Here is a 25,617-nt window from a genome sequence, read left to right as displayed (position 1 = left end):
AGCAGTCCTTGATACTATTGACCCTGGTATCCTTCTGGATGCCTGCAGAAGTTGGGGAGTAAGTGCACTGTGTTGCAGTGGTTCTGCTCTTTCCTTGGTGGGTGGTTCCAGCCAGTGAAGTGGGGCAAGAAATCATCCCAATGGATACTCCCTTGTGCGGTGCCACAAGGGTCAATTCTCTTCACCTTTCTATTTAACATTTACATGAAGTCACATAGAGAGGTCATCTGAAGATTTGGGGTTCAGTATCATCAATATGTGATGATACTCAGCTTTATACTACTATCCCAAGCCAGACTGATAATGCTGTTGTAATCCTGTCAGTGCTTAGAGGTTCTGAGGGTCTGGATGGAAAAGAACAAGCTTAAACTGAATCCTGCTAAGATGGAGCTATTATTTGTCTATCAGAATCCTCTGCTACAGTGATGTCTCTTGATGGGATGGGATGGCATTACCCTGGAAGAACAGGTGCACAGCTCCTGCTAAAACTGCAGGTGGAGGTGTGGCCAGTGGGGGCTTTCACCAGCTTCACCTGGTATTTCAGCTGTAACCCTACGAGGAGGGGGCAAAACCAAACTGTATTCTTCCATTGTAACTGGCTTGGCCAGTTCAATCTACCCAGGATAAATTATTAGTGATTCTCTATTTTAGGGAGGTGAGGGGCCAAGTCCTGGTGATTAGACTGGTTGTTTGGAAGAGCCTCCTAGCGGACCCTGCCTGCCTTCTGGCAATTGCTCAACAGAGCCCTTTTGGAGGACATTTGGCCTTTATTCCATCTTGGTTTGGTTAATTTAATTTTATTCAATATTTTGGGCCTTTTATTTGTTTACTTCTTAAATTGTATATTGTTTCTTATGTTTCTTATCTGTAAGCAGCTGAGAGTCCTTAGGGATTCAGCAGTCTATAAATGTAAAATAATAATAATAATAATAATAATAATAATAATAATAGGTTAATATAAACAAACAGCCACAGATAAAAGTTTATCAAGGAATAAGTAGTAATATTGCATTTTAGGATTATCAAGCCTTTTAGATTTGAAGCATGCAGATCTATGTGAATCTGAATCAAGACCAAAATGTTGTGAGTATAATAGTTCAAATTATGTTGCATTTAATTGTACAATAAAAAGTGGAATTATCTAGCAATTATACATAAAAAGAGCTATAGTACTTCCAAGTAAAATTTGTTTGCATGAACTCCAGAGTAAACTCAACATCTGAGACAGAAAATATCTGGTAATTAAAAGAAACTATCCACAGTGTAAAGCAAAGCTTTCTGATACTAAACCAGGTGGTTCTGACATCTGCAGTTACAAGTCAATTGAGAGTGTTAAGTTCTATCAAGAATTACTACTTTCAAGCATGACTGGTGATTTTGGACAGCAGCACTTATCAAACCTTCAATCAGATAGTTCCATCACCACACATTTTCTAAAGCATCCCTGCTGTCAAAATTTGCAGGAGTTTAGAGAATCTAAACTTTAGAAAGGTTAAAAATGTTGAAGATTGATTGTGAGCAGTTCTGTTGAATATTTTTGCTTCAAACAATAAAAATAATTGTTACAGTGCACAGTTGGGTCAGAATTCAAATAATCTTTATGGTTATTTGCTGAATGACAATTGTCTACGACCAGTATAATGGATGAATCTTGCCATATGGATTATATGAGATTGACTGCAATATAGTAAAGTTGCCAAGGAACAACAATACAGAATCCAATGAGATTTATAATTAAGGAACAAACTACATATGCTGTTAAAACCAGAAAAAGCCAGTTTGATCTAGCACTTAAGGCACCAGGCCAGAAGCAAGGAGACTGTGAGTTCTAGTCCCACCTTAGGCATGAAAGCCGGCTGGGTGACTTTTGGCCAGTCACTCTCTCAGCCCACCTCACTTCACAGGGTTGTTGTTGTTGAGAAAAGGAATACTAAGTATGTTCACCACCTTGAGTTATTTATAGAAAATAATAAAAGAGGGATAAAAAAATATTATATGTAAAATTTCTGATTTTAAAGTAGCCACTATTTTTTAGGATTACATACCATCTTCTTGGGAGAGTTTTCAACTTCTCCATATCAGAATGACAAAGATATAGAAAACCATGTCAAATCATTTATTGGGAAAATAATACTAATAAATTTTGAACAATATTTATCTAAATATAAGTAAATACACATTTTTAAAAAATCAGATACAGAAATAAAACAGTTACATCTTAAGTGGGTTTGCCTACTGTATGCTGAATAATTGATTTAGCGTATCATCATGGGGTGATTCTGCTGACAGGTACGTATGGAACTAAGTTCACTATGTAGTCATATTGTCAAAGAAACTGTAAAGTAAATTGACTCTTATTGTGGGAACTGGAATAGTTTAGTATTTCACAGAAACAGGTTTCAAGAAAAAAAAACCCATGGTTTCTGATATAGGTATATTATTAATGCTATCAAAATAATTAAAACTTGAGGTACTGATATGCAGCCAAAAGATAGCACCCTATAGTAGAATTCTTTATGTTGACTGATAAGTGTAGAAACTTCCTATAGGATGGCCAGATTGGATGCATCAGTAGACCTCCAAAAGGTCTATTTATGCTAACAAATCTTGCTTCTTCATGGTGAATGTGCTTGATTTTAAAGGCAATTAATTGGTTGAGCTGTTTCTAGTTCAATATATCTCTTAAAGTTCTATTCTTAAATAATAGAAACATAAAATATATTCTGAAATGCCTTTGGATCTAGGGGCAGAATATCTATTAATGATTTGCACCAGGAAGAACACAGAATATACCTTGAAATGTTTCTTGGCTTATAGGGAAGATATCTTTATTTCTGAATTTCTCCTTTGGATTATGAGTAAGCTCCAGAATAATCCAAAATAAAACATCTCCTTCAACTCATGTTCCTGATTTTCTGTATTCACTGGCCTGCTTAGTGAATAAGATAGCCATCAATGGAACTATGGGTATGAGAGTTGCCTAGCATTTTTAAACCTGTGTTTGTCTTTTTTGTAGAAAAAAAAATAAGCGGCAGCTCTGGAAAATGATTTAATTTAGCTTTTCCTGGACAGCTTATACTAAAACCACTTAGATTTAAGTATGCTTGCTATTTTGGAGAACTGTTTGGAAGTCCTAAAAATGGCCAATTTTGGTTTGCCTATGCTCATTTGATGGGGGGGAGAGTTATTTTTTCCCACCACAATAGCACTTCTTTTTAAAAAAACTTTCTTTAAACATACAATGAAGAACAAAGTGTAGACATAAAAAACAAAGTAAGTACAAAAAATATCAAAAAGCAGAAAACACCATAATTACTTCTAATGTATCACTGAAGAGTTTGACTCAAGGGTATGGTTATCAGTAGCTTGGACTGTGGACTCATCCATATTTAGCTCCAAAGACTTGATATTACCACTAGCCACTACATTGATTATCATGGTTCTCAGGGTAAACTGGACTGCAAAGGAGATGTCTGCTAATTTGGTTGCTGGCAGACATTTTTTAAGGCATTTACTTGAAGATCCTGGGCAAGGTTGTGGGCTTAGACCATGACAAAACTGGACTGAAGATTCTGGGCAAAGCTGGAAGCTTGAAGCAAGACTGGAAGTGCACCTGAAACACACAGAATGGAGGCAGTGAGGTCCAAAGCTGGACATGAGGCTGAGGTTGCTGGATTCAGCAGGGAGAAGATCCTCTATGGCAGTGGTTGCAGGATACAGGTCCTCTTCGGTAGGAAACACAGGCACTGATTCCCCTCTGGCTGCAGACGAAGTTTCTGACGCAGGTAAGGACTCTTCCGCTGGGGCTATGAGCTTGAAGGATCAGTTCTCTCCAGCAGCTTGCTCTTCAGGCGTCTGCTTTTTATGCCGATCCCTTGAGTGCCTATTCCCTTCTGCAGCCAATCAGGCTGCCTTCTCCTTTGCGTGCTTTTCTGAATGTCTTTCCCGCATGCTGATTGGAGGATTCAAATCCTCCTCCGAAGACTGGCCAATCAGTGTCTGTAACTTCTCCCGCGCTGCTGAGTCATTTCTGGGTTTTGCTTTCCTGGTTTCTGCCTGGTAAGTTTCTGTTTCCCCTTCTGACTCAGAAAGAGTTTCATTTTCTGAGTCAGAAGCCAGCTGGAACCTCACAATCACTAGCAGAAGAATATTTCCCACCATGCTATACCCAAACTGTATTTAAACTTTTGGCAGAAATTTTTTTTTTTTTTAATTTAATGTGCATACAAATACTTTTTTAAAAAGTTATTAAAAACATTAAGGACTATATACCTTCAAAAATGTTATATACATATACAGGAACAAATAACTGGCAATTTGATGTTCCGTTTAACTTCTGCATAATCACAAAAACCAAGTACATAGAAATTAATTCATTTTAGAAATACTATATAATAAAGCAATCTAAATCTAAACAAATTGAGGGGTTTAAAGTATGTTTTTAAAAAAAAATTAAAATGGCTAAGCTAATAAGAATTTAAACTGGTGTTAAAAGTGATGGCAGCAGATATGCATCCTGGGGCACACCATTCCTAAGTCAGGTGCCATCATAGAGAATTAATTCTTTCTTATTTCTTCAGTTCCTTGTTCCAGAGTTGTATTATCCAGGTTCTGCACATTTAGAAACCTGGCCTTTTGACTCTGGAATAAGCTCCCTTCCTTTCCAAGTCTCTGTAGAAATGTGATGGCCTTCAGAAGAAGTTTAGATCTTTCTTATTTGATTAGTTGGTTAGTGCAGGGTCTGGTTTTCCATCCCACTCGTATTTAACTGACCTTTTAGGTTAACACTTGTATTAAATTTGTCAATTACTCTGGCAATATCCACCTAAATCCAAGCTTCCTAACTGGACTTCCTTTCCACCTGCTTATACTGTAGGATCTTTGGGGAGATGAGGGGGAAGGAAAAATGTTTGACTGTTTACATGGACGTTTTCCCAGCCAGCATCTCAGAATAGATTTCATGGGAGTGGTGGGTAGAGTAATTGAGTTTGAACCTGGACATTTGTTCTCTGTCTTTCTCATTCTATTGCCAACATGGACAGTCTCCCAATCCCCACCCTCCTTGACCCAGGGGGAAGGGGTCCTGATTTGACAGACTGTGATGTTGGCCTGTTGGAAAACCTCCTGTCTGAAACTTCTTCTTGAGAAATAATAGATATTTCTTTCTCTTCTGGCTCTCTTGTAATAGGTGGATAGAAGGTGGAATTGTCAGCTAGTTGTTTCTTCCAGGAGAGGGAGACGGAGACAAGGAAGTGGGGGAGGAAACCTTGAGAGAAAAGTAGAGTGAGAATTATTTCTCATATTAATAAAAGGAATAGGATTTAACAAACAATGAACAGATGCAGACTGTTCCACCTTCATAAAAAAGGCAAGTCTCCCCCAGTCTGCACAAAAAAGCAGGACCAAATGAACGAAGTTCTGCCACATCAGATTGCTTTTTAAGAAGTTTCTCATTTGAACATAGAATACTTGCTGGAATTCACAACCATAACTCATGCCCTCATAACCACATGGCTGGATTAATGCAATGCACTCTATGTGAAGCTGATCTTGAAAAACACCCAGTTCAGTTATTCCAAAATGTAGTGATTTATTTATTTGCTGGCACTCACCACCAAAAACATTATACCTTTATTCAAACTATACAATTTAAGATGCTACTTATTACCTCTAAAGCTCTACATAATTTGACACTGAAATACTTGTAGGAACACCATCTTCATGTAGAATTGAACAGCCTGATGGTCATCCTGGGAGAAACTACTAATAAACCACCTTGGGAAAGGTGACTTGCTATTATTAAGACTGGGTTGTGTTTTGTCTCAAAGTTGTGTTTTTATGTCCTTGCCAAAGGCAGAGGAAATGACACAGACAGATAGAAAGATCTTGGTTTTATTGGAACACCTGTGAGAAAGCATATGGGCCTTCTAGGCCCAAATTTATAAGGGGCAGATTTGTCAGACAAAAAAAGGTTTGTTAGTGCTGTGTGGTTCTGTGTGGCTGGAGGTTCTGTTTGCATATCAAGGTAACCAAAGGTGCTGAAGGACATAAGAGAGGATCTCCAGGGCTAGAGGAAGGAGGGATGTGCAAAGGATGACTCCAGAAGGAGCAAGCAGAATTGGGAAGGAGTTTTTTGACTCCTTCCCAATTCTAAATCCTAAAGGACTAAATGATGGAGAAAAATAACCAACCTGGAAAAGACAAACTGGGAGTAACAGAACAAAGAAGAATGATCCAAATGCTGGCATTTCAAAAGTGCTTGGATAAAATGATTTCTCCCTCTTCCCCACCTCCTTTTTAACTTAAAAAAAAATTGGAGCAGGAAAACAAAAGTAAAGCAAAGCTGTCTAAAGAAGGTTTAACAGCAACTGTATAGATAACAGAGTAATTAAAACAATTAAGGAACTTAAGAAAGTTCTGTAAAATAAGTTTATATTAGAATGTTAAGCTATGCTTGTAGTTAAAACAATGTAACATGTAAGAGAAAGACAACCATATATTTTGGAAGGATAAGCACAAATTATTTATTTTATTTATATTGTAACAATGAACATCACTTTAATTGGAAGAAGCACATGTCTGGATTAGTTCTTGTCTCTTCTCCCCCAACATCCCATTTCTACAAGGTACATACTATGGAGGCTCATAAGTGCTGCTTTTCGGTGGCACTGCCTACTCTGGAATAGCCTCTGCATAAAAGGAGATTGATCTTCAGGAAACTATTGAAAATAAAATGGTTCCAGAGGGATTGTGGTGATTTATGATGCCTAGAATTATTATAATTGTAACTGTGTTTTTAATGATTTATGGTCATTTATTTTAATTTGTACCATGGACATTTCATTTTTCTTTTGGTTATTGTGAACTATCAAGAGTTTTGGGACTGAAGTAGATTAAAAAAATCCAAATAAACAAAAAATGAAAATGAAAATACAAACTCTAAGCCTAGGTGCTTAGTTCAGGAACCTTAATCTGATGACATTAAGAAATAGTGCATACCATTGATACGTAACCCCAAATTCCCAGATGATTTCACTTAATATAGATCTTTAAAGGTATGTGAAAGTGGAAGTTTTGGGGAATCTACATTTCAAATCTTAGGGGGTAGCAGCATTTAAATATGAGTTCTGCAACAGCAGCGTTACATTTATTTGAACATTTATTAGAACAACATTTAATGGAACAAAATACTCTATAATTTTAATTTACACTGTTACATAAATTCATTAATACAACTTGGTGATGGTTATTAAAAGTAATACCAAGTTAATAAAAAAACAGCAATATTCTCAGTTTAACAACAGGGCAAGAAACATATCTTTTTTAAAATCTTTGATGAACCCCAAATGATTCTGCTACTCATATTATATACACAATTTATTGTAGGAAATTGTATTATAACATTCTGCTTTTATAATCAGGCAGCCTGGAAAAATACTCTTTCAATTCTTTGAAAAGGAGAAAAAAACCCTCTTAAAACAGTATATGTACCTGTCATAGACCTTTTAAATTTAACAGTAACCTCCCAGGCTTTTTTTCTCATTTGTGAATATTTAAGATATTTAGGACAATATATTTTTTAAATGAACATATTACATTCATTCATCTCAATCGCTCATTTGAAACAGTTAACTAACAGGCAGCAAGTTTCAGTACTTTTAAATCTTCCTTTATTGCTTCAAGCCTCCATTCTGTGTGCAAGATTAGGATGTGAAATCCTCTAAATGAAGTAGGAGTGGTCATGACCAATAGGTCAGCATAGAACTGGCCTACTTCTGCCTTCTAAACTCAGTGATGGGGAACTAAGTGTGGCCAAACAAGGAGCTTAGTTGGACTCTGCCCAAGAGGCTCAAAATTGCTGACTGTTGCCACATTCTTTCAATTTTAATAAAAGGCCTGGCTTAAAGACTTGCTAGAGTGCCAGCTGTATTTACTAACTAAAAAAAGAATACAAGTGAAGCAAAGACATTTACTTAACATATGATCACTTCTTTCATTAGTAATTTTCTCTTCATTGCAATGAACGGCTGTAAATGGATTAATGGCACAGCTCCAGAAAGCATGTCACAGATCTCTCCCAACTATATAAACTGCTCTATAAAACGTACTAAAAGAAGCTCACTTGTTCCTAACTTTCTATTAATATATCTTTTACAAGACAAATTTTATATCAAGAGTAATGTACCATTTCAACACCTCTAACCATAAAAATCCCTAATAAAAAGAATGTATTACTATTAAATGCTGAACATCACCATAATAAATATTTTCAGTACATTTTAACCTTCCTGTTGTGTAAAAAGAATAAAACAATTTCTCTATTAATATACATAAATAAATGTACTGAAATAGTAAGTATCAAATATTAAGTCAGAAATATTTAATTAGTACAGCTAATAGATTAATTTAGTGAGGATGGTCACAAGCCAAACTCTAGGACCCTTAAATGGCCTGGCCCTGTACAGATCATCAAGATGTATTACTTGATTCTTCCTGAGACAAAGTTAAACAAGGAACAATAAACAGCGCTTCTTGTGAATATCCAGAGCCATCAAAAAATATAGATTTTTAAACTATATTATACTTAAGTCTTCTTTCTTCAGCATTAAAAAAACGTTTTTTTCATTAAGGTTTGAAATACACAGTAAGTGTATTAAATTTAGCTTATGCAATAATTAGGCAGAATCTGCCTAATGAATGTTGAAAGTCCATACACTACCAGAAAATGGATGGACAAGGGCCCCAAAAGAAGAATTTTCTATAAAAGGGGCTCTTCTTCCAGAACAGCTTGTCCTCAGAGGCCAGGTTGGCTCTTTCTCTGATAATATTTAGGAAGTTTGGGAAGACCTGGCTGTTTCAAAAGTCTTTTGCCAAATTGAAGGAATTATGTGATCAGTTGGAATACTTGTCCTAAGTGTAAGAGATGGCACTATGAGTATAATTAGATTGTAGTTACTGTGATGTTTTATTCATTATTATTATGTTTTTGATTATGTTGATTATATTCTCTGATTTTTGTAGGCTTCTTAAAGTTGGTTAGATCTAAGAGGCATAAAAGTCAAAGCAATAAATAAATAAATTTTAAAAAATGTGTCAAAGGCATACAATTGATTTAAAAACCAAAGCTTAAAGTAATCTGTTGATAACTCTGTCCAGAACACAATATTCTGCTTCAGTTAACAAAGAAAAAAAAAACCAAGGTCACAGATTCCTTGAAAATAATTCAGCAGTGCTCTAGATATCATACAAGCATTGTGACTCTCTGCTATTCATTACAGTAGAGAGATACTGTGCTTCTGTGAGGTCCAAAGCAATTCTTCTGAATCCTTTTAAAGTATGCACAACCCTAAAAAGTAGCAATAAGTCAACAGTGATTACTGTAATTATATTACAAGACTCATACAGACTAGGTATAAGTTATTACTAAGGCTGTGCAATTCATTCAACAAGGCCCTCTGGATCCAGTCCTAAAAGCCATAAAGCAGCTGCAGCTGTGCAAAAGCTCATCATAGATACTTCAAGGTTCTCCTGAGGTTGTCTGGGCATGCGTGTACATGCAGAAAATACACTTCTCTGGAATAGGTTTTTGAAAATAAGTTATTATGGAAAATTACTAACAGTTATCATATGAACATATTTTGAAGTGTTCTATTTAAGAAAGCACAGATAAGAACAACACTAAGTCCCAATAGTGTTCAATTCCTTTTTCAACCTACCAATAGTTTTAACCATCTGTCTCAAGCATTATTGTAAAGGATTGTGCTGCAAATATGTGTTCTGTAAAGATTTGTCTAATAAAAACACTATCGAAAGTAAATGGTTCATACCATCTGAGGTCTAACTTGCAATAAATGGTTGCACTGACACTTATCATTGGATGGTTCATTAAGACAAGCAGAAGAAATTGTACATGGAAATGTCATAATAGTATGGCCTTAATTCTAATTCTTTCACCTCTTCTTGCTTGCTTGTCTTCTTTTGAAGTTTATATTAGTGTTTTAAATAATATTTAACAGTACATTTATTTTTTTATCCTCTATAATAGGAAGTAGATGGGTATAACTCAATGAAGCTGCTAAGATGAATTGTTGGCAGAGTGAAGTGGTAGATTTTAATAATAGCTGTAAGTGGTAAGTGGTTCTGAGCTTTGAAGTCTATATAGCTTTGATGTACTACTCCCTTAGTTAATCACAAGATAGTCTTGAAAGAAAAGACTTTTCAAACACTATTCTAAGTGTTACTATTTGAAACGTCCTTGATATTTTTTTCAACACAGATTTCTCCTCCTTGATTCTGACATTCTTTTAAGAGGTCTCTAATACTTAAATTATAAATAAAAACAAGGCAGAGTCTATAATATTTGAACACATTCAAAAAGTGTGTTATTAATACTCATAATGTAGAAAGGTGTTGTGCACAATGATTTTTTGCACATGGATCTTTTTCTGTGTTTTGAAAGGAATATAGAAGAAAATGTATGATGTGGAGTAAAACAAGAAAGGACTGATATCTAACTTTCTACTCAAACTTTTTGGTAAGACAAAGTATCTTAAAAATAATGAAAACTGGCAAGACGTACTATTTATTTGTGAGAATATTTGTAACTTAGTATTTTTTGTAATTTACATAAAGTTATTTGAATCTTACTGAAAGAAGCATTCACTTTTACTGCAGGCAAACTCCTCATTACACGACTAAATTTGGTGGAGATGTGTAAATGCATTAGAAGTAACACAGCTTTACATCCTTCATAATCTGCACTGTATTACATTTTCTTCTACACAAAAATTTTAAATGTCACATGCAAATCAAGTTGCACAGTTGTTAGTCCAGTTTTGGCAGACAAAGAATGTTAAAGCATTAGCCCATAATATTTTCTTTGCAGTGAAGAGATGATAATCTGTGCACAAATGTACATGAACTCTAAAATGAAGCTGCCACTCACTAAGTCCTATGCTTATGTAAACAGACAGGAATAAAGAATATGGCATGTGACCAGTAAATTATGAGAGAGCAACACCTCAAGGTTAGAGGTCCCTGAAGATTTCAACAAATCTTACCAGATATGGCAACAGATTAAGCAACGAGACAGATTGCCCTCCAACCTTAACCTGTTAAGACCTTTGAAGTCTTACAGTGACCTCTATACTGCTCTTTCATACTAGTTGTTAGTTACACTAATTACAGCCTAATAATATACTGGTGCCAGACATTTTTTCTAAAGCCAACTAGTGAAAGAATATCAGAAAATAGTAACTGCTCCAGCCAAATTGCAAGAGGCACATCACAAGCTTTAATCTCCAGTGTATAACAGATCTTGTCCTTTTTTATATATAAAAAATGACAATTCAATAATACTGTAAAGCTTCAGAAAATGTATGCATGCTTTAAATAATCTCTAAATCAGATCAAACTGATCTTATTGTAAAAACTCAGATTTGAGGAGGTCAGCTAAATTGATTGAAGTGTTTTCTTAAAACCAAGTGAACTTATACAGTAGATGTATAAGTATAGTAGATATATACAGTAATCTACTCAGAAATATGCTTTGCTGAGTTCACTGGGACTTATAATAAGTAAATATAGAATAGCAATCTAAAGGAACCTGCTGTTTCTTTTTGAAAAAGCAGATGTTTCAAATATTTTTCACCAGTTCTGAGAATATCTTCTTCCACATTAAACATCACAGCCATAGTGGTTTAGATACAGAACAAATTCATGACAATCTCTATTCTGGAAAACTCAAGTATAAAGATACATTGGATGTACCTATTTTTGCATGTATGCAAGAATGCTTCTGTGAGTTTTCTGCTGCTTCCTTCCACTCCCAACTGAACAGGTCAAGGAATCCTAGCAAAGTTTTGCAGTGTTAGGTGGATGGCTACACTAAAGGGAAAACTCACTCTAAAAGTGGTGGAAAAAGCTTGATGAAAAGCCTACCCCTACTGAAGCCTCCCAAGTCATCTCTCACAGGTTCTTGTTCTTAATATAATTTAGTTTAACAACTTTGTGTCTAAAAAATGTAGGCTTTTATTATTTATACGTACAGATATACTAGTTTTATCCTACATCTTCACTGATATTTAAGAAATGTAGAGTAGGGCTACAATTAAATTTAAAAATAATTTAAAAAAATTACAGTTAGAAAATAAGTTAAGCAAGGAATCCTTTAAAAGCATATTTAAAATAATAAACCTCTTAAAACTCTATGAAGACAAAAAGGAAAAAAAAGTAGCAGTACCAGTGAACCAGAGTGCCTTAAGATGGGTTGTAGCAGTTTATAAGGATCAACATCAAATGTAACTTAACTGTGAAGGTATCTTTGGGACATTACATAAGGAATAACTGACAGATGTGGCATCCCCATTACAGCTTAGTTGACAGGTACTTAACAGAAAAGGTGCCTTGCCAAATATCAGGTCATAAGGCATCTAGAAGGCTTTGTACATCATGACAATTACTTTCTACAGTAGCAATCAAACTGGCAATGCCTTAGGATATGTTCACATTACATTACCATCTCAGCAATCTAACTATGGCATTTTGTGCTAGCTGCAGCTTTTGCCCCTCACATACAGCACACTGCAATAATTCAGGCCTGAGATTATTTATGCTTGGATTTTTAATAGCACATGTAATCAACTCAGAACATTAGAGTCAGCAAGGCCTAGACATCTATCCTCAAGTGACTGTTTTTACACAGAGTAGGACGCCACTAATGTAAGATAACAATGCTCAAAAAATGACAAACAGGTACTTGTATTTGAAAATGAAGATTGCCTGTGCTATCTAATGGACAGAGAACAGCCAATTCAACTATAATGTACCATATTTTTTCAGATACCACTTGTTCTGAAGCTCACTTGTGTCACAAAAGAAAAAGAATCAAATTATAACTGTTATAATTTTAAAAAAATGTTAAGTTGCTATGAACCAGATGGCTACTATTCTACTAGAAAATGAAAACAAAACTCCTTTCTCTACTTTAGACAATATAAAATGACTGCTACCTTTTTCTTAAATATTAATATCCTATAGGAAATGTTTCTACAAGTTTTAAATTTCACATCCACTCACTCATGTACTGTATCTTCTTTATTTTCTTATTAAGTAACAATCTTTAGTATTGGGGTATTTAAATAACAGACATATTATCTGTAAATCTCTGTTAATTAAAACCCCTTTCTAAGTGTTCCAGTTAAAAGTTAGACAGATGTCCGCTCATAAGTGGAATGCTTGTATAACAGCACTGCAATTATAGAGTACTCCCATCCTCAGACATTTAGATGATAACACCATTACTACAGGTAGTCCTCGAGTTTTGTCCATTCGTTCAGTGACCGTTCAAAGTTACAATGGCACTGAAGGACTTACAACTGGTCCTCAAAGTTCTGGCCGTTGCAGCGCCCCTGCGGTCATGTGAACAAAATTTGGATGCTTGGCAACCAGCTTGCACCTACAACTGGTTGCAGCATCCCACAGTCATGTGATCGCCATTTGCAACGTTCCCTGCCAGCTTCCCACAAGCAAAGTCAATGGGGAAGCTGGCAGGGAAGGTCTCAAGTTGGTCGGATAGCTTTCCCCCACTCCCCAACCTTTTTCTTGCACACACTGCGCCCCCTTCCCCCCTTTGCTTGCATGCACCGCATCCTCCTTCCCCCTTCACTCGCTTGCACACACTTACCCACCAGCACACCCCTTCCCTGGGTCTCCCTACACTTGCATGCACCCTGCGCCCGCTTTCCCAGGTCTTCCTGCTCTCACACACACCCCATGACCTCTTCCCTGGCCTCCTTGCACTCATGCTCTTTGCATCACATTGCAGCACCCTCTCCCCCAACTTGCACATGACCTATGCCAGGCCTTCCCCACCCCCCTACAGCACCCCAGAGCTCCTTACCTGGGACTCCCACTCCTTCCCACTTAACAGCTTGCATGTTTTGGGGTTATAACAGGAACCAGGACTGCCTGGATTGCCCTCACTAAGCAATGTGATCATGTGACATCTCGCTTTATGACCACATCATTTAGTGACAGCAATCCCAATCCCGATTGCTGTCATAACTTGAGGATTACCTGTAATGGTTAGATGCTAGCATAGGTCTGTCTTTTAGCCCAAACTTATAACAATTTTATGTCTTTAACTGGGTTTTTTTTTGCTTATATCTACTTCTGTTATTTCTGTTATTAATGTTTGCGAAATGAAAACTGCTTCATCAACATTATGAGTCTCACTGCTTCCAGAGTGACAGCCTGTCCCATAACTCTATTAGTGGGTAAGTTATGCTATTCTATACTTGTAAATAACTACATATTAGGATATGTATCTTTCTGACTTAGATTTTTTGTAATTTTAAACAGAAATTAGCATCATAAAAAAGCAAAGACTTACATATTAATCACATGGGAAACCCATTATGAAACAGACAATATTGCTATTATTTTCATACTTGGCACTTTTCTTAAGTTACGCATTCTGTCATAGTAGTTTACATTATCTTGAAGTGGGAACAGAATGTCTACTGCTTTCTTAGTTAAATTAACAGCCATTTATGTTCTGACACCCATGAATGTTAAAAGAGGCAGCACAGGGAATGTAACAGAACCACTGTCCTCTCTCAAAAGCTTGTATTGTATGTAAACTACTGAATAGCTGAACAAGGTTTCCCTGCCTGAAGCCTGCTATAGAATATAACATGTTTAGTGCAATGGTTAATCTGGCTTTGTACACTGCTAACCTGGGAAGTCCATGAAATAACTCCTATAACTCTAGCTAAATCTATGAAACTTTAAAATAACTTTTGATTAATCTATCTAAAATGTATTCATTATACAAAGTAAGTGAGATTAACCATTTGTAGAACAGCAGTGTACAATGCTGACTTAGTACTAGGTGTTTTCCAAGCATCTAGTTGTTATTTATTTATTTACAAGGATTTATATACCATCCTGCTCCCAAGATGCCTGACAACTTATAATGTAAAGATAAGATACACAATTCATGATAAATCCAATAATTTGTTCTATATGATTTGAGCAGTAATCTAATGATAGCACTAACCCCACCTCTTCTTACTGAGTACAGCACAAGCATGCATATAAAATTAGTTTTCTTTGCATACACGATGTCTGACAAACTGAGTCCCAGCATCTTTATTTTCCTTTTGTTATTTAAAATTGATTGCAGCTATCAGCATATCTGAGAAAATGAAAACGGCTATCTTAATTATGATTGCTTCTGCATGCATTTATTTCTGCTTTTATTTTTTTCTGCAAGTGCAGTATATATATTAACCCAAAAATGGAAATGAGAAGGGTGTGTGTGTGTGTGTGTGATAAGTTCAAAGGCTAAATTGTAGGGCTCTGCACAGCATTCTAAAGAGGTGCTTTGCAAAGTCTGTTACTTTGAGCAAAACACCCCTCCTCCAAGCAGTCAAGCAGCCACAGCCCCCAGAAGGCTCACATCACTGCTTCAAAGGCTGTACCTGGTTGTTGTGTGTGCATGTAGATGTACCAATAGCATTTCCACTGGGTCACCAGCAAAGCTTGTCTACATCATCCTCTGGCTCTAAACAAAGTACTGTAGTGCAGTGCAAAAGTATTTTGCCATATAATGCACAAAGCATAGTTCAGATTTAAATCACACAGGCATAGATTAATAGGAAATGTAGATTGATTGATTGATCATATTTATATAGCTGCCTATCTCACAAGAAAGTGACTCTGGCCAGCATACAACACTCAGTTAAAAAACCAATAAATACATATAAAACAATCATTAAAGTATAAAAACTTAAAAAACAACAAAACAGGAAAGGATAATGTTAACTGTAGTTAAGGGAGCCATCGCAAAATCTCCCCAGTCCCCCAGGCCTGATCACATAGTGAGGGACCTTGAGGGACTTGTGGAATGTTAAAAGGGATGGGGCTAACCTCACTTCCGGGGGAGAAGATTCCACAAGGAAGGTGCCACAGCAGAGTAGGGCCGCCTCCTGGGACCCGCCACATGTAATTCCCTGACAGGCAGGACCTGCAGCATGCCTCCTCTGCCAGACCTGATGGGATGGGCAGAGGTAACTGGGGAGAGGTGGTGCCCCAGATAACCCAGCCCCATGCCACAAATGGCTTTAAAGGTCAAAACCAGCACCTTGAATACGACCCAGAAGCAAACTGGCAACCAATGCAGCTCGCGGAGGAGAGGTGTGATATGTATCCTTCTAGGGGCACACATAACTGCTTGCACAGCTGCATTTTGCACCAGCTGAAGCTTCTGGATACTCTTCAAGGGCAGTCCCATGTAGAGCGCATTACAGAAGTCCAAACGGAAAGTGACTAGAGCATGAGTGACAGTGAGCAAAGCCCCCTGATCCAGGAATGGGCGCAACTGACACATAACCCAAAGCTGTGCAAAGGCTCTCCTAGCCACAACTGCCACTTGCTCTTCAAGCAGGAGTTGTGAGTCCAAGAGGAACCCCAGACTGCACACTGGGTCTGTCTAGGGCAGTGCCACCCCATCCAGCACCAAAGATGACATGGTCCTAGAACTGGAAGGCCCCAAACCCAAAGCTACTCAGTCTTGCCAGGGTTCAGCTGAAGCTTGTTCCCCATCCAGACCCTCACAGCCTCCAGGCACTGGGATAAGACATTCACAGCATTGCTTAGTTCGCCAGGGGCAGAGATGTATAATTGGGTATCATCAGCATACTGATGATATCTCACCCCATGGTGGTGGATGAGCTCACCCAGAGACCTCATGTAGATGTTAAATAGAGGTGAGAGTACCTACCCCTGCGGCATCCCACATAGTAGGGGCTGAGGGCGGGATCTCTCCTCCCCAGCTACCACCAACTGGAATTGGCTCCAGAGAAAGGAGGTGAACCAGTACAACACTGTGCCGTCCACTCCCAATCCTCTGAGCTGATCCAGAAGGATACCATGGTCGATGGTATCAAAAGCTGAAGCGAGTGCACAACCTCCATCCTGCCCTCACCAGAGATCATCCAAAAGCGTGACCAACATTGTTTCAGTCCCATACCCAGGCCTGAATCCCGACTGAAAGGGATCCAGATATTATGTATATGGCAGTTTCTTTTTGCACTGTTGTTTTAAAGTGCCCATAGGTTCAAATAAACATTACTGGATAGGTTTATATTAGTTCACATTTCTGAAATAAACTTTTACAACTGATAAATATCCATTTATTATCTTCTTCAAAATATTTTAGGTCAGTCAGCTCTACAGTCTAAACTGTATTGTTCAATTACTGGCAGAAATTATGTGTATTATATTTTGAAAAAAAGAAAAAAAAGCCCTGATCATACTTTCATATTTTGGTCCCAATTCTTTACACTGATGTATAACAAAAAATATAAAAACTAAAAAAAAAATCAACGTTTCAAAAGCCCACTGTGTTTCAGAAAAATATGTGCGATAACAGTTACAAATTTCCAAATGGCAAAAGAGTATTTTCTTCTCAGAACTATCTTTTGTTAAAGTAAATTGTTATGATAATCATAAAAGGGGCTGAGGGCAACCCCTCCCAATGTTTTTATATTCATATATATTTTAATTCGCCTTAAATAAACAAAAGAGAAGTCCTGCTGATTCTGAATGCAACCTTTCCTACATACATCTGAAGAAACTGGATTAGTTCATTCTAATCAAAGCAAAGAGAGCCAGTTTGGTATGGTGGTTAAGGTGCCAGGCTAGAAACCAAGAGACTGTGAATTCTAGTCCTACTGTAGGCACAAAGCCACAGGGACTTGCCAGGAGTCAATACCAACTTGAAGGCACAAAAAGGAAAGAAAGCAAACATAATAAGGCATTTTACATAATTCTTTGCCAGAACAGAAACATATAATTCTTCAACATTCTGAATATCTGATACTGTTTCATTCTCATATCCCAGGTTGTAGATAATGAGCACACCTTATGATCAAAATACTGTATATAAAATATTTTTCATGTATTAATCTATTATAGTCTGCAGCAAACTTTGTGCATCCTAATAAACTGTTTTAGCATACTTCTAGAAAATACATGTGTGTTGTGGAGGTGGGGAAGGAATAATCTTAGCATACTTCCCACGCTAATTACAGCTGCAATCCAAAAGCGTATTTTTATAATGACATAAATATCAGTAACTCATTGATATTTACTCTTGAGTTTATTTTTTAGGTTTGCACTGTGACGTCTGAAGTCCTTAAAGTGGTAAGGATGCCTGGCTTTAGTCCATATATTGCCTCTCTTTCCTTACAAGAGACTGGGGTTGTGACAGACTAGCTGCAACTGCTCTTCTGTTATTTTGATTCTCATCTCCCATCCATTTGTCAAGGCTTGCGCCTGTGCATTAGAAAACATGGTACCGTATTTATCTGAGGAAAGAAATATTACAAAGTAGCTTTAACATCTATGATGGATTCTAATTTTGCTGCTGTTGTTGCAATACAACATGAAAAAGTTCATGAAAACTTTCCTTTCTATTCTGCACTGAGTCAAGGGTTCCTGCACTGGACAATGAGCTGGGCTACATGATCTCCAAGATCCCTTCCAATCCTTACATTCTATGGTTCTATGAATATACTGCCAACAGAACTTGATAGTTCATATGTATTTTCAAAACTGACTTATAAAAAGTAAATTTCCCATAAAGCAAATTTAATAATATATTTTTAAAAAGTTTATCATTTTTAAAATGTATCCTGAATATGTGTCAGTGTACTGGGTACACCTCTAAATTGGTGAGATGTGGGCAACAACATAGCCTTTAGATTAAACAACCTAGCTTGCATAGTCTAATGTGAGCATGCTTGATATGAGAAAAAGTTCTCAAAAGACACAAGCAAACAGGTTGTATACTCAATTTGTCCATTACCAAAACAAAACACAGGTAGAAGCTGACTTTCCACACAAAGGATATTGACTTCTAGCCATTACATCATATTGGTGGAAGAGGTGCAAGAAGTTGAACCTTGATTTCACTATAAATAGCACTTGCATTTAATTTTTTTTAAAATCTGTTTAATCGTGTCTGATTTTCAGAAACTCTCTGGAAAAGTCCCTGAGGTTTTCTTTGCAAGGTTTTTCAGAAGTGGTTTGCCATTGCCTTCTTCCTAGGGCTGAGAGAAAGTGACTGGCCCAAGGCTTCGTGCCCAAGGCAGGACTAGAACTCATGGTCTCCCATTTTCTAGCCCGGTCCCTTAACCACTACACCAAATTTAATACAAGCAGTGATGAGAATCCTCTGATAATGGCTTCATTAGTTTTTCTACAATAAACCTATTTATCCTTGGATGCCTGTTTATGTGTTTCCAGTCCAGTTTGCCATGAGAATCATTGGTGGGGGAGGGAGGAGTGCAGAGGGAAGGATAGAGTTGAATGAAGCTGGTTTGATCTTGTGGAGTTTAGGAATATATGCCCATATACACCCAGAACTAGATATGTGAGTTTAATTGTAAAATAAAAAGCTAAAATGTATGTCAAAAAGTATGAAATAATGTCATCAAGGGTTGTGAGTATATATACAGATAGCAGTGAATGGCAGTAATGGCAGAGTCATAGATAAGTTTTGGGAAAAATAGTATTAAAAGCAAGTTATTTTTTCCCATTATAAATGTAATATAGTACAACTGTAGAAAAATTAAGTAACTTAGGTATACTTGTTAATGTAGCTGGAACAGCTGATAATTCTGGCTTGCAAAAATAATCATTTTTGTAATCTGTTTCAGAAAATAGATCAAACGTCATATTTCAGTTCAAATTCTTATGTGTAACAGGCATTTATCCTTACAGGAAATCTTTAGAAATCTTAACATGTGGAGTTTCAGAAACTCCACTTGGCTTTTCCAAGACAGTTTCCCCAACTCACAGTAAAAAATGATTTCTTGCAGCTCAAGAGACATAAAGCTAATTCACACTTGCAGTTTACAAGTCCACTAATCCACAATCAGATGAAGTGTGAACTCAGCTGCTCAGGAGTAATTGTCCCCTAATCCTTAGCAATTTGCACTTCATTAATGAAGTGAGAATTAACCCTTATAAGTATCCTGATGAACTGCATGAAGGGATTGCTCCAGTTCTGATGCCTCCACCCCAAATAATAGAGGTGGAGCTAACAGGATAATTTTAGCCTTTGTTGTTAAACTTTCTCTGTGAAAGAGAACATATATGGTAGAGAACATATTTGACTCACAATGTTCTAGGTGTGTCACAGCAATGCTTAGCACAGATACAGCATGTACAAAAAGATTATAATAGGAAAATTTAGTCATTAAGAATAAGCAATATACTTCCTGACAATGTGCTAAATATGCTCATTTCTCTCAAAGGAACCGATGGTGAGATAATACTCCATTAACAAATGAAAAGAAGTGCTAGTATCTGACCGTTCCATTCCTATAATAATATCCTCAAGAACAGTGGTACAGGGATCAAATTCAGTGAGTTTATGGTAAGCAAAGCACTCAGGTAAGCAAGGAACTTTCTAACAAATTAGTAAATGGGCTTTTAACAATATTCTGATGGACACTATAATTATTGTCATATGCAAATACTTCAATAGATTTTAATCATCTGTTGTATTATTCTTGTTGCTATTATGCTCTGGCTCACCTGTAAACTGTACAGTATACTAATACACACTATTATAAAAGGGTGAAATTATTTGGAAATCAGTGTGAATGACTAGCCAATTTCTAAATAATATTTTTTAAAATTATTTTGAGCTTTTTTAACCTGTAAGTATATTTGTATTGAGTGCAAAAAAAAAGGGGGGGGAATTCATATGGTCTCCTCTATTTCCTTCTGTATAGGAAAGGAGAATGATGAACTTGGACTCCCAGATTTTGGCTAAAAAAATCCAAACATCCATTCCACTAGATGACAGCAAAGAGTTAGAATTTTCTATATCTCTTTGGTGCCATCTAATGGTCTAAATGTTGTCTGTTTTCTGAATGACAAACATTTCATACGTCAGTCAAATTCTAGCAACATAATATTTTTCATTCTATATCAGTGGGAAACTTCCCATTTTAACAAGTATTAGATTTTCCATTACTGTAATCTTCATCTTCTGTATCCTATTGTATTAATGTCAAACATTATATTCACCAGGATTTTTTATAAAAATTCCTGCTTTACACAATTCTAATTAATTTCTACTTACAAGTTACCTACATATGAATAGCCTTATGAATCAGGCCAAGACCCAATTTATTTCTTGTGGACAATCAGATGCCTCCAGAGGGCTTAGAAGCAGGGTGATGCAGTTCCAGTGATATCCAACTGAGTTAGCTACTAGGTTGTCAAAACTAATGGCCCTGTCCTCCATTAAGTTATTAATCTCTTTTTAAAGCTATCCAGGTTAGTGGTGACTTTTACAACAGGTTAATTATGTACTGTTTGAATGCATATTTCTTTTGTTTATTCTAAAAGCCCCTCCAGTCAACTTAATTGGATGATCTGAGCAGGGACAAAACCTCCTCCCTTTCCACCTTCTCCATGCTGTGCATGATTTTATTATGATTTTATTCTAACAACATCTATAATGACATTGATGATGGAAACAGACATGGAAAAATAAGCTTCTAAAAAAACAGGCTTCTAAAAAATCTCCGAACTCAGAAGAAGGTACTGTATACTGAATTGGTACTGTACTTTAAAGGATGCAAATGGACAGATAGTAACTGATTCAACAATAAGCAAACAAAGACGCAAGGAGTATACAGAAATTCTGTATAGTAGAAATGTCAACGTTCAAGATATCTTAGAAGATATTCATATTTACAAAAATCTCTAGTACTAGAAGATGCAGTTAGATCAGCACTCTGGTCATTACGAAGTTGGAAGGCTACAGGAATTGAATTGATAGAATACCTACAGAAATGTGGTAACAACAAAAGAAAAATCAGTAAAGGTTCTAACCAAACTATGCCAGCAAATCTGGAGAGCTCAGTGGCCAACAGATTGGAAGAGGTCAATCTACCTATCAATACCAAAGAAAGGAGACTTTGTGCAAACTATTGTACAATATCCTTAATTTCACACGCTAATAAAATAATGCTTAGGATCCTCAGAGGTAGATTACAGCCCTATATATTCAAGCTGGTTTTAGAAAAGACCAAGGAACAAGAGATATTACTGATGCATACTGGATAACTGAGAAAGCTAAAGAATACCAAAAAGCTAGTATGTGCTTCATTGACTATAGAAATGTCTTTGCGTCAACAATTTCTAGCTGTGGAATGTCCTTAGAAAAATGGAAACCCCAGAACATCTCACTGTCCTCATGCAAAACTTATACAAAAAACAGGAAGCCACAGTCTGGATGGAACATAGTGAAAGAGACTGGGTCTAGGTTGGCAAAGGAGTGAGGCAAAGCTGTATACTCCTTATTTATTCAATTTATGTTGAATAACTTGAATATGAACTGAGGGATGCTGGACTGGAAGAAGAGCATTGTTTTAAAGCTGGAGGATGAAACATCTATAATCTGATAAGACTTCTCTGAGAGCTGAAAATGCAAATGATCTGCAAGCTCTAGAAACAAAAGTCAAGGAGCATGGTGAAAGAAATGGGGCTAAGATTAAATATGAAGAAGACAAAATTAATTAGGATACAGTAACTAGCCTTAGAATTGACAGAGAAAATACTGAAGTGCCAGATAGCTTAAGCCTTTTAGGATCAACTATCAAACCAGCTGTCAAGAAATATACTACAGACTAGCACTTGTTCAGATGCTGTGATGTGTCTATAACTACAAAGAATAGAATCGTGCAGGCAGTGGTTTTCTTTGTGACACTTTATGAAAGTGAACACTGGATTTGAACAAGCAGGATAGAAAGAGTACTGATGTTTTTGAACTGGGAGGAAACTCTTTAGAATACTATGGATAGCCAAGAAAACAAATTGTCTACCTGGATCACAGACAAATTAATCCTGGTTCTCATTTGAAGTACAAATTATCAGGCTTGTTATGATATTTTGAACATTTTATACAAAGGCCTAGTTGTCTTGAGAAGTCTGTAATGTTGGGAAAGATGAAAAGAAATAGAAGATGACTAGCAGCAAAGTGGATAAATTCAATTATAGCAGTGATAGGTGTACTGTTGGAAGACTTGAAGGGCCAGGCTGGAGACAGATCATCCTGGAGAAGTCAATGTATGTGTCAATACAACTTTATAGCATACAATCAGTCAATCAATCAGTCAATCAAATCAGTGCAAATGTTTACATAATTCAATCGTTTACCCTCTCATTCACCTTTTTTCTATACCTCAAATCTCTAGCTTTTTCTAATAAAGCAAGTTTTCTGGCCCATTAATCATTCTGCATGTACATGAAATGCAAATTTCTGTAGCTCTATTACACACAAATTAAAGTCTACTTATAACTTTTATTCAAGTCTTTATAATTATTTTGTTCTTCTGCATTATGGTAACTTAATGAAACCAGTGAAAAAAATAAGTACACTGCAAACTAAAAGAAATAAACAGAATTGCATCATGTATGTCCTAAAGAATTTCTCCTATACAAGTTAACTAGAGAAATACAAAAAAGTTGAGCAATAAAAGTTTTTCAGTTTCACTGAAGGCTCCAATATAAAATTAAATCAAAGGAAAAAAGATTGATTACTACATTTTTTACCAATAAAACAAAGGTTAAAACCTTTATTACAGACATTGAACAGTATTTTATATAGCTTCATATCAAAAGTTAAAAAAATGCAAAAAAGGATTAAGCGGAACAGAAAGCGGCAAATTGCTAAATAAGTACATAAAAGTACAATACAAATAAAATACAAATAAAGTGGGCTAAAGATGAATATGAGTACAGTCAAGTGGATACTAAAGAAAGTAAAGTAAAATTTAAGAGGTAAGGTATGGTATTAATGATATTAATAAAGTATTCTAAAATGTATACTTATTTAGATGTTAGGACACTGAACTGGTGACCTATTAAAATATCAAAACGCTATTCAATAAGCAAGTATCTTCTGGTGGCAAACAAACAGCTTAATTCAGGAACATACCTGCAGAAACTCGTGGGCAATCAGGTAGCATGGACTCTACTGATGTATCCAGAGGTTCTGAACTTGATACCCAATTACAGCAGTTCTGAAATTAAAGAGAACTTTGAATAATAAAATGTCTTAGTCTTTCTAACCATATTGTAGAATCTTAACCACAGGGATTGCCATGTCAGGACAAAACAATAACTGGACTTTGTATGCTGAGGCATATGTACCCAGAGTAGAAGTAGCTATAAGCATTATTATATCCATGTATGAACTTCGTTCAGGGCCATATTAAGACCTTTTGCTCTGAAAGGCAGTACAGTCAAATTATGTTAACATCTCAGGCAATTAAGTCCACAAATCTCTCCTCCCTGGAAATGAAATTACCATAGCAGTAGCATCAGCAATTACAACAACTATCTGACAACTTGCTGCCTTTTCATAACTCCCCAAATTACCTGTCTCAGGTGATTGGCCAAATCCTCCTCAAGGAATTAAGATATTATACATGGAATTAATTGGAAACACAACTCAGTTGAGTAACATCTAAATCATGGGGAATAGTTATTTCATCTTATTCTACATTGGATAGACCTCACTCAAGTACTGTGCCCAGTTTGGGACATTACACTATTAGGAGAAGGTGCACAGGTTGGAACAGGTAGAAAGAAGGATGATCTGATCACTGGACATTAAGTGATATCAAAAGATATGGAAATAATTGGAAATACTTTACCCTTGAAAAGGAATACTGAGGGGGGTCTAGTATGCTTCAAATATCTTAAAGGGTGCCAACCCAAGACCAGCATGAAAGAAGGATAATGGATTTAATTTATATGAAGGTAGATTCTAGCCAAATATTAAGAAAAAAATCCTAAAATTAAGAGCAGTTCAAGAATGAAACAATCAATTGATGGAAATTGGAAGAGATGGAACTAAATGGTTGCCTGGCACAAGTTTATGTTTGTCACTAAAACAGGTGCATTAGTTCAGATAATAAATCTTAATTGGATATCTATCGATTTCTGTACATCATTTAAAATTAGTATGGTTAATCATGGTTAAAACTTTATTAAAATGGAATTGACTCACACAAGCTGTATTACAGAGAATATAAGAGAGAAAAGTGAAGCAGATTACAGGAAATAAAATATGAATCATATTATGGTTATGAAATATAACTCATATATCATAACTTTCTTACTAATTATCTATTAATTACTTGTTTCCTAATTAAGTCCTCTTTTACTTTTCAACTTCAGAATTTAAATATCCATAGAGCCTCCTTCAAAACTACTACAATTTACTTTTCATAAATAGTGAATGTCAAATAAAATAATCCACCCAGCTTTTGTTAAAATATGAAGTCATTTGATTTCACTTTTCAACAGTTAAATACTTATATGAAAATATGAAGAACAAGAAAGAACCATTTTATACATGCATCCCAAATAAATAATGGCTGATTGTCCTTCTGCTAAGCAAGCATGTATTGTATATTTTTAAATGTTTGCTGCCCTAGTTGTGCACCATGGAATCCATCCTCACTATGGAAAGATCGTTGACTGGTAGATCAAGTGCCTTATTGTAGTTTCTTAATTCAT

General features: G+C 36.2%; 1 protein-coding gene across 6 annotated transcripts in view; it reads right to left on the bottom strand.

Moving 5' to 3' along the window:
• Window positions 1-25,617, bottom strand: part of ARB2A (ARB2 cotranscriptional regulator A) — a 274,667-nt gene that overhangs the window by 72,927 nt on the left and 176,123 nt on the right. For all 6 annotated transcript variants that reach the window (XM_063295416.1, XM_063295420.1, XM_063295415.1 and 3 more), the window contains one exon: window positions 24,029-24,113. In XM_063295416.1, coding sequence (XP_063151486.1) covers window positions 24,029-24,113 — 85 coding nt within the window. The remainder of the gene's footprint in view (window positions 1-24,028; window positions 24,114-25,617) is intronic.

Source organism: Candoia aspera, chromosome 2, assembly GCF_035149785.1.
Source record: "Candoia aspera isolate rCanAsp1 chromosome 2, rCanAsp1.hap2, whole genome shotgun sequence".
Lineage (NCBI taxonomy): Eukaryota > Metazoa > Chordata > Lepidosauria > Squamata > Boidae > Candoia > Candoia aspera.
Note: the sequence above shows the minus strand (reverse complement) of the source record. Positions and strands in the feature narration are given on the sequence as shown.